Below are 10654 nucleotides of genomic sequence, written 5' to 3' on the forward strand. Positions count from 1 at the left end.
TAGCTGAAATAAAGTACAAGTTGCAATTCTACTAAAGGGAGACAACGACCTCAGTTTCACTGTGGGCCACATGTGACTAACTCGGTTAATACAAACACTTACTTTAAAATATTTGCACTTTCTTCCACTGTAATATATAGTCAATTTGAAACCCAAATTACTCATTAGAAAGCATGTTTTCTAAAAGTACATTTCAAAATTTCAGCAAAGCAATAAGATGAAAATTTATATAAAAATACAACCTTGGACTTAATAAATAAATTATCTTAAATTCTTTATTATAGCTTTATATTTGGAAACAAAAGACTGCATTCTCAATAATTAAACATATTGGATTGCCCTACACACTTGAATTCCACTTCTCACATTTTTATTTGCTTCGTTAACAGTTTATAGAATCTAAACAGTATACCCTTCGTTTCACCTTTTGTAATAAGCTGTCAGCTGTGCAGTCTTGTAGTTCTTTACATTCAATGATCTGAAATGTAAAGGAAAATAAACGTATTAGATTTTTGTAGAATATCACTGTACAAATTACAAGAGTTTTTGTAAAAATGAGAAACTGTGGTACACCCAGTCCTGTAATTAGATTTAATGACTATAATCCTCATTAAGTCAAATTTATTTCAATAAAGCTCTGCGTGAGAGCAAGAATCTACACTAGCAAATCCAATTATAAGATTATGGTCCAAATATCAGAAGATAAGCTTTCTTTCAGAAAGTACATAAAGAATTGTAATTCAGATGATTTGAAAAATGTCTTACCACATTCCTTAAAATCTATGAGCTACGAGCTTCATACGTACAATAAATTCAGTCCACAATTCTCATTCCATTAAATCTAGGAATAATGACCAAAAAATAAATACATTCTTTAAAACTCTTAGGAGGGAGAAAGTAATGGAGAATTTGAAATGCTAGTTTTAATTTCTCTCTGTGGAATTTCTCTTGGATATGTGAAATTTTTCTTTTTACAAATATTTTTAATGAGTCTATCATAACTGTATCTGTGAGCAAGAGTGATACTTCATCACAATCAGCATTCCCCTTTCAATTGTGAATCCTACTTCACACAGAGCTGGGTATTTTTCCCAATAAAAACATTTCATTTGGGAACATGAATTTTTATTCTGTTGATAAAACAGTAATACAAACAAATACACTGATAAGAAGACTACTCAGACCAACATACCATTCTCTTTTTCTTTTATTAGTTTAAAAACACTGGTGCATACATGGAAGGTTGCACTTTCTTACATCAGTGCTGGTAATTATCATGCTTTTTGGTGTATCAAAAAGTTACTTTCAGTTCTTTCTTACTTTCCATTAGTAATGAAAAGCAACGTGAAGTAATACGTAGCGTCTGGTTCTCCCTTGTCCGTCTAAATAAAAACTTCAAATTATCCCTGCAACTTAAAAAGTGATTATGCAAATGCCGACATGTGGTGAAATAAAGCAAACAGAACAGTAAAGGGTGAATAAAGGAGGTGTATTTCTTACACTTCACGTCTGACATGTAAAAGACAAATCACAAACGTGAAGCAGATTCCTCTAAGACAGTTTTTCAAATTTCAATCAAGTATTTCTAGACCATTTCATGCTACTCATGGAGTATGCAAAATACTATGCTTAACTGTTCTACACGCAATCTTAGAAGTCTGCATTTGAAAGCAATTTCTCTAAGTAACTGTAAAGAACACAGTCTTGATTTTCTGCTTGAATTACAACAGAGCCAAACCCAGAAAATAAATTTGTTCAAATCTAAGGGTTATAGCTTAGTAAGATACAAAAGTAAAGAATTATGCACTTATGTCCCTATATACATACACTGTGTACTATAAATCTCTTCTAACATGTAACATGTATGTAATTAGGAATCCAATTTGAGTGTCACTGTTGCAAAAGCTTCACAGGCTTAGACTACCTAATATTATGTTTGCCAGCAGAGGGAGCCAATTTTATTCCATAAACATAAGGAAAAAAAGAAATTAGATTTTAACAGGAACATTCCAGGTCTTTTTACCTTTATCAAGTCAGAAAATAATTAAAAAAAAAACAAACAAACAAACAAACAAAAAAAACCACAAAAAAAACAGTGATATCTGTATAGCATGATTTTGAAGATCTCTATGATACATATAGCCTTATACAGTAATCTGAATTTACAGAAGAGAGTAGGAACAAATTTTGAAAGCCAAGTTCCTTACACATTTCTTATCCTTTTATTAATAATTCATTCCTTCATTTATTCAGTTATTTTAGACAGTACTAAACAGCTGTGTTAATGACTTTTGGTAGATAGTATACAGGAAACAAGAACTTAAATTAAAGGAGCTTACCTTAAGACATTTAAAGTTATTATGCTTGTAACAGGTCTGCTTTTTGGTCCGGGAGGAGGATGAAAAATCTGTCGTTCTTTATCAGTTGTGACAGCCTTAGATTTTTTGATTACATAAGGGTCGGCGGAGTGGCTTGGGTAGGGATCAAATGTGCCTCCTTTCATGCCCCCTGGCTGAAAAAGAAAGAACTTTTCAAAGTGCCAATCTACAATATAATTCAGTTAAAATATTTTTCATGCAAAAGCAAGTAAGAATACTGAATAGCAGACTGCATCATATTATTTAAAAAACAAAAACCAAATATTCCCTAAATTTGAAACGGAAACTTTAAGGGAAATCTTAGTCGTCATTTTGATGAACTCTTAGTTTTAAATATTCTTTCATAAGTCTGGATTTTGAGGAAAGGATCTTAAAAACATGCCAGAAAAAGTAAACCATAACTCACTAAAATGAGCCGTGTCGTGGAAAAAAAAAAAAGGAATTCCTATGTCAATATCAGTTTACACCTCCATGCCCAGTACTGGTGTAGAGATTGTTACGTACAGCAGGGCTTGGGCGTTATTACCAATATAATTTCTGACATATAGGATTGAATAAAGCATTGGCTTTTCCTGAAACATTATGCTGACTAGTACTACAAGAACAGCAAATTTCAGTTAAAAAACTTGCAGAGACCTGATTAATTCTTTGCAACCCCCTAGTACAGCTAAACCCCACAGTCTGCTGAGACTGCGTTCCTGAAAAGTGCAGCAGTAAGCAATTCAATCAACAATAAAGCAATTTTTCCCATAAGAATTTATATAGCAGAGAGGGAAATTGTGCAGTAGCTTGGGAAGTACACGTAATTTAAATATACAGGAAAAGCGTACATAGCATGATGGATAGGGAGTCTGGAGCGGGATCACCAGCACTGTCAGCCAGACGAGGCGCTGACTTTCTAGCCCCTAACATTTCTGAACAGATTTCCATCTTGAAAGATCTCAGCTGCCTCATCTATGAGGCCAAACACCCAACGCAATTATTCGTCTGCAAGCATTTTTGCTGCCTTTTTCTGAACAGTTACATTTTCCTTGCTATCATCATCTTCCTCAGATGAGTCAACGCCAGTCAAACGAGTCAAGGGTGAAGCACCGAAGCACCTAGCAATTGGGAAATGGCGGTTAGCAGAGCACAGTGGTAACGGCTGACAATGGAACTCAAAAGGAAGAGCTGAAGAGTGACAGACTGTAAGGGGTGTTACTGTATTAGGTATCTGGAGTCATTTAAGAGACTTCTTAATGCATCTTAAACCTACTTCAAAGTGAAATTAAGGTTTAGCCCAAGGTGAATGGCATAAATTCAGTATCTCATCTCAAAAAAACACATCAAGATGGAATGCTTTATGGCATGGGAAAATATCCATTTAGATTTTTAAGAAATAATGACACTAAGTGACTGGAACTAATGAACTATGTTCCTATATATCCTTCATACTAACTCCAGGCTTTCTTTCTTATGCCCTCTAAGCCCTTCCATGTGTATTTATTCCCATCATTTTCCTCCTTTTCTCCTAACTACTGAAGAGTTGGCAAATTCTAAAGCAGATTCCAAATCTGTGTCTGCTGACCGACAAGTAACAGATCACTCCTGAGTTTATTCTGCAGCCTTTCCCCGAGCAGAGGGACTAACCTGAGTTTTTCTGCTCCTTCCACCTATCCATTCCCATGACACTTCTAGGAATTATCTTTTAGATATTTGTCTATATAGGCTGAGAGTAATTAGCAGGTTCAAAAATTAGATGAATGACTAACAGTCCAAAATAGGAGAGCATTTCATTTTGCTACAGTAATCTCCTCTCACTGTCATGTATCGCATAACCTTCAGCTTTGTATCTTTTTGTGGTGCATGCAGCTAAGCAACTGAACGTTAACAGCATTATGCAGATTTCAAAGAGAAACACTTTTTAGGTTACTTGAAACTGGTTAGCAGTTGTTGGGTCAAACAACATTTCATTGCTTTGTAAATTGAGAACAAAGTAAATGGAATAATACCTTTTGTAAGTAAAACAATAAATTAATAGCAAAACAAAACATTTATTTCTGTCTTAACACTAGAATACTTAATACCGTAAGCAAAGTTTTTAACATGAAATATCTGAATATTTATCTTCTGTCTCCAGTAGCTATAAGACAAACTAACCTTTTTAGCAGGAGAACTTGGTTTGAAAGGTGGTACAATCGGCTTCTCTGGAGGTGGTTTCTTCACAGGGGGCAACAGTTTGTCATTGAAATAGGGATTCGTGTCAAAATACTTCTGGGGATATAGATTTAACTTGAAAGGCCCTCCTTTAATCAAGCGTTTATGTTCCTCTTGAGCTTTCTATAAAACAAATACTTTGAAAGAAACAATCCTGAGGATTGTTACTCTATGTTATTCTAAGAGAAAAATGAAAAGCATTTAAATTTAATCTTGGAGAACGTTCACTTTCTTTGCTCTTGTTTGATGACTGAGGTATTACATATACCCACCATGTATAATGGAACATAGATTCACTGACCAGGAAGCACAACAGGCATTATGAAAGCACAGTAGGAAAATGTCAGGAAAAGCACTATGCATTTAAGATGTGTCTAACAGTGTTGTATACCTGTACCTTGGGCATACATGCACACAAACATGCTTGAAAATTCTGCTTGCATGCATCCCAGCTGCTCACACTTATGAACCCTGGCCACTTCATTTCCCAGACTCTGAGAACCTTACTAAGCTGAGCTTCTCTAGGAATCAGTTCTTTGTACCACGGGAGATGTTGACTATTCTTCTCAGATTCCATTTTAAAACCAAATAGCTTCAAACATTATGAACAATTAAAAGACAAGCATAAAACGTACCATCAGTATTACAGTATCACCTCATAATTCATGCTAATATCTCAGAGCATATTCCATTTTTTTTATCCAGTGGAAACAATCCTAACTCCCTCTTTTCTCTGTTCTTCTCATTTTCTGCACTGGATGCTTAGTTTTGACTCTGAATTTGTCTCAACTGCAGGCAACTGAATTCTTTCTTCTAATTTTGTTCTTACCCTAGACCAAAAAATGTCATCCTGCTGCCATTTTCACTACATATGATGAAATACGCAGGATAACTAAAAACAACACAAGCAGAATTATAAGCTTTCTTAGATTTATGAACTTATATGAAAAAAAGGAATAGATTTTTTTATACAGCATCTCTGATAATGAGGTCCCATTCTTCTGACAATAACATAGAAGCATTACTGTTCTTGCTGCTGGCGTTGTTTGGTCATTATTGCATTGTAGCTTAAGGTCTCCAAATAAAAAAATTAAGGTCAATCCTGAATGGTAGAACTTGTGTGGGATACTGCCAGACATCTCAAAGAAAAAATAATAAATGAACAATACCTAAATCTTTTTTTTACAAGATGGTCATTAATTTATTTTCTTTTCTCCACTTTGTAAATAAACATTAGAGATTTCAAGCTAAAGAAAACACCACAGGGAACAAAAAGTTCACATAAATTGTAATAAATAATCATAACACTAATACATAATAAAGAAAATATTTTTACCTTTGCATTTATTCTTTCTGCTTCATACTCATCAGGTTCATGTGGATATTGTTCACCTATGGTAAGGTTTGCATAACTGTAAAAACAAAATTAATTACTTAGGTGTTCAAAACTCAAGAAACATTTAATAAACTTGGGAAGAAGGAATATTGTGAAGTTACCCATATCCAGTTCCTTTCTTTCCTGGATTAGTATAAAAATTCTTTCCAGGAGGAACGTATCTTTCTCTGTCTTTCAGTTGTGGACTGAAGTATGCATAAGGACCTCCTATGGTTCCATAATAGCTGCCCAGTCCACATCTAAAAATAGCAAATCAACACATTAATTAATGTTTTGCAAATATTTCAGGCTTTCCATATCTAGTGTGCTAAAACAGCAGTAAGTAGAAAACCCAAACAATATATACATCTCAAGAGTCAAATACAAAACCAGACCAGACCCACTGTCCATGGATCTACTACTACAGCAACTCCGTGCACAGTGTAATGGACAAATAGAAACAAGATGGCAGCAGAGATGAAGTTTTAAAGTATCTTAATAATATAAATGTGCTTACTAGTGATTGTTCTAATTTAGTCCCAACAAGGTGACGGAACACTGGCAGAGACAGATTTATAAACAGAGACCCAGAGGAACAGGTTAAACAGACTTGGTGCTTGATGACAAGAGGACATTGTCTGCCACAAGTTCACAGAGAACAGTAAGTTAGTGTTGGTACGATAATGGAGTGGCAGGCAATGTGGGGTACCTGTCCGAAAGATTTTTCTTCTGGGAGATGTTAGGACTAGTTAACTTTCTGTCTTGTCACAGAAGGAAAGCAAAAGGAGGCACAGCTCGTTTAGGGGAAATATCTCTGCCTACAAAGCTGCAGGAATTCACAAAGACATTTTTTTTAAAGACCAACTTGAAAATCAGTATTTGCTGACAAGTGTATGACATACTCTCTAAGTACATGATTATACAACCACTAAAGGAGAGAAGGACTGAGACAAACTAATGAAATAGATGAATGGCAATTTGGTCCACTAAGCTGCAGCTACAGTGGCCCAAAACCACCCCAAACAACTCTCTGTCCCCACACCCCAAAAACCCAAACCAGAAGAGCAAAAAATAAACAGGGGCTACTGTATGAGACCTATCAACTATTCCAGATAGCCAAGGTAATCTACTTTGCCTACACTGTCTGCAAGTATTGTAGGGAGAGAGTAAAGTGTCTCAATGAGTTCCTGTTTAAAAGGGAATACTCAATACTGGCAGGATTCAGGAATTAATGAATACTGACAGGATTAGGATAACAAGATAACATTTTTCATCTTTGCACAGAACACTAACCTGCCTGTTCATTACCCTCCCTTTATTTAGGGACTTTATAAACTCATACATAGAAAAAACGGGCAAACTGACAATGCACAGACAACCTTTACCTTGGTGTTTTCTAGCTTTTAAGTGCTTTATTTCATATTCTTTAAATGTCACTTCTGAGCACAGGCTTTTTATATGCCAGTAACAAAGTAACAGAGAATAGACATATGAAAAAAAGAAAGGCCCAGGCTTCAGTCACATCTTCAGAATATGACATCTTTGCAACTCTTCCATTTGCAGTCAACAACAAACGTGGCTCCAATGTAAAGCAAAGATTCCCAAGAGCTATTTGTCATTCAGGCAGCCAAGAATAACAACTCAATGAACAGCAACAGAGCTCTGCACTAGTACCTTATTTATGATGGGAGTAATTTTTGGATATAAGAAACATGAAATCACTCTCCATAATTGCTTCAGGATTCCAGTAAAAGACAACGTAACCACTTCCCCAGTCTCTGCTTTGTACTACTCTGCCAGTACAGATGTAGGGGAGAAAAAAGACGATGAAGAACCTGTCCTAAAGTTCACGTCTAGAAGAATTCAGAAGTCTTATGACAAGAATAAGAGCTGCACCCACAGCCAGCAAGCGCATTTGGTGCATTTGTGGAGGCAGTACACGGAAGTGAGCACATTAGCAGGTCTTCACTGAAAGCAAGACTCCCACTGTTGGACTCAGAACCCAGAAAGTAACTGAACAGGACTCTCATTGACTGACATGGATTTGAAATCAGTGCCTAGATGATTCTAACAGTTAAAACCTTACAGATAATCTGGTTGCTACAAAGTCAAGTTGTAGTTGAAAGAAAGTTTGGAACACGGGGCTCACACACTGTCGTGTTCCATCAGAAAAAGGATACGTATATCCAACAGAAAGCCTGCACACCATGTCTTACATTCCCATTAAAAGCTAAGATGTTCCTGTAATGTACAGCAGAACATAGGTTATCCTTGCATCCTAAAATATATATATAAAAAATAAACAAGACTCTCCAAACTTTCCAAAAGCAAAGCTGCAGAAAGATACGACTAAACATAACCATGAGACTGTAAGAACAAGGCCCTGTACACAGACTGAATCCTCCTGTCTCTTATTGCAGCAACAAGAATAAAACAAGATTGTATAGTTACAAACGAGTAACCAGGCTCTATCTGCTTTTTACATGTGAATAACAGTCACATGACACCAACTGCATTGGTGTCATTTCGTCATGCAATTAATGTTGTGCAAATATCAAAGATGCATTTATTTTAATATTCTGCATATATTCTTCAGCTCAAGGACAGGTTGGATGAGGTGTTGAGCAACCTGGTGTAGTGGCCGGGGGTTGGAACTAGATGATCTTTGAGGTCCCTTCCAACCCAAACCATTCTATGATTCTATAACATCTTCTGATCATCTTATAGGATAATTGGTATTTTTTCTAGCAAAAAAGATAATGGATATGGGTTCACTGAGAGGAAGATGTTGCACCTAGACAATGGCCCCTTTTCCTATCGTTTATGCCATCTCTATTTTGGGAGGCTCAGAAATGGGAGGGAGAAGATATTGTATCTGACAAGCTCCAACAGATTTCCTCCTAAATTAAAATGAAATATTCATTTGTTAATTATCCACACCCTTTTCCCATAGTCATCTTCATTTTCATGGAACGTTAAAAGCTAAAGGTTAAGAAAACTGTTTACAGCAAAAAACAGTAATTAAGAGCAAGTATCAGGACCTGATTTCTACCTGAGTTCAGCCTTCCCTGTGTTGCTGCTCAAAATTCTTCACTCAGTACTAACACTACATTGTATAAAATAACAGTTTTGTACTCTCATTACAGATTTTATAAGAAATAATCTGTAAAAATAATCTTTAGCATACAGAAAAGAAAAAAGGTCAATATAAAACATTTTCACAACACTTACGGCAATTTGTCTCCATTACTGGGAAGGAAAGCTTTGCCCAAATTTTTCTTTGATTCTGCCAATCTATAGCGTCTCCTTAGCTGAACAGGGTTGGAGTAGGCTTCACCATCGAAAATCCTCACAAACTGAGGCTCAAAATAACCTGCCTGCAGAGCTGACAATGTTTTGGTCCCCCCGGGTAACATCTGTTTGTTCTTGCTCGCAGCTTCGTTAAAAGGGCCTTTAAAAAAGTAAGCACTGTAAATAACTGTTCAAGGTCAGTGCTTCTCTTAGCCTACATTAAACTAAAGTCTGGATCTGGGTGGCTCAAAGAATGTAATACAGAGCATTTAACTTGTAAATCACACATGTAAATGGTTGTGTCTAAAAGACAATGCTGTGAGAAGTTATTCACAGCACCTAGTTTCAGCTTTCTAATCCCTGCACTTGCTTTACAGGTTATGGAGAGAGATTGGTTACTCCAGACTACAATTCAGAGCAAGACCTGATACCTATTTATATACTACAAGCAACACCTCGGAGGAGGTATTATCTCTTTCTCCCCCACTGGTTACAGACCAGGTAGAACAGCCTAAGCGTCTTCAATTGGGTTTTGAATCCCCAGCAGCTCAGTATGGTGGAAGTGTTATCAGCTGGGGTTCTGGTGGACATGTTCGTCGCTGACACAGCAACACAGCAGAAATCTCTGTACCGAGAAGCCAGGATTATTTTGCATTATCACTTCAAAGCAGCTACTGAGGGTTAACCTCTGCAACCTTACTAGTTACAAAAATGACCCGTCTCAATGAATATTCCCATTAAACCACAAGAAAAGGAGAATATTCTTTAAAAAGGTAGGATGTGGAATCTCACACATGAGTCAGGTCAGAACAGAAAAAAAATTTCAACAGTAATTTAAAAATAACAACAATGTAATTGTGAATAAGAGAAAACCTGCTGAAAGAGCACACAAACAACACTTGTTTTTCACAAACGCAGAAAAATACTGGTAACACGCAGATAATAAATGTTAAAAAGAAATGTATACACTGAAATATTCTATCAGTCTATTATGCATACATATTTTTCAGTTACACTGGATTTTTCCTTTATTCAATATATTCTTTCCAACATATCAAGCCTTTCTCTTAATAATACAGACCCGAGCAAAGAACATGCATGAAAAAGCAGTTCCCTCTAAAGAAAAAACAATACATTAGAAAATAGTGACTCTGAAAGTAGATGGATACTAGAGGTGGTCCTTATCACTAAACAGTGATTAAAATTAAATGTACTTACGCATATAATGTGACACATATTTATCTCCAATGGTAACATAACTCATTTCACTGAAGAGGCCAATCCTCTCCATATCACTTTTCCCTTCTGTAGGCATGGCTGGATCTGTGTGACTGCACTAGAAGGGTTGAAGTATCCTTGCTTATTTGTTCTTCTGCAAAAGTCTATAGGCACACCTGTCCACACCTGTAAACAA

The 10654-nt window shown here is 36.1% G+C and overlaps 1 protein-coding gene across 1 annotated transcript; it reads right to left on the bottom strand.

Moving 5' to 3' along the window:
- Positions 1–420: 420 nt before the first annotated feature.
- Positions 421–10555, bottom strand: CFAP96 (cilia and flagella associated protein 96). The gene is made up of 7 exons (XM_009990802.2): positions 10459–10555; positions 9181–9400; positions 6072–6209; positions 5911–5986; positions 4518–4697; positions 2340–2512; positions 421–478 (listed from the first exon to the last, which is right to left on the bottom strand). The coding sequence occupies exons 1-7, from the start codon at positions 10553–10555 to the stop codon at positions 421–423; spliced, it is 942 nt and encodes a 313-aa protein (XP_009989104.2).
- Between the last annotated feature and the right edge of the window lie 99 nt (positions 10556–10654).

This window comes from Tauraco erythrolophus, chromosome 5 (genome assembly GCF_009769465.1).
Source record: "Tauraco erythrolophus isolate bTauEry1 chromosome 5, bTauEry1.pri, whole genome shotgun sequence".
In the NCBI taxonomy this organism is placed as follows: Eukaryota; Metazoa; Chordata; class Aves; order Musophagiformes; family Musophagidae; genus Tauraco; species Tauraco erythrolophus.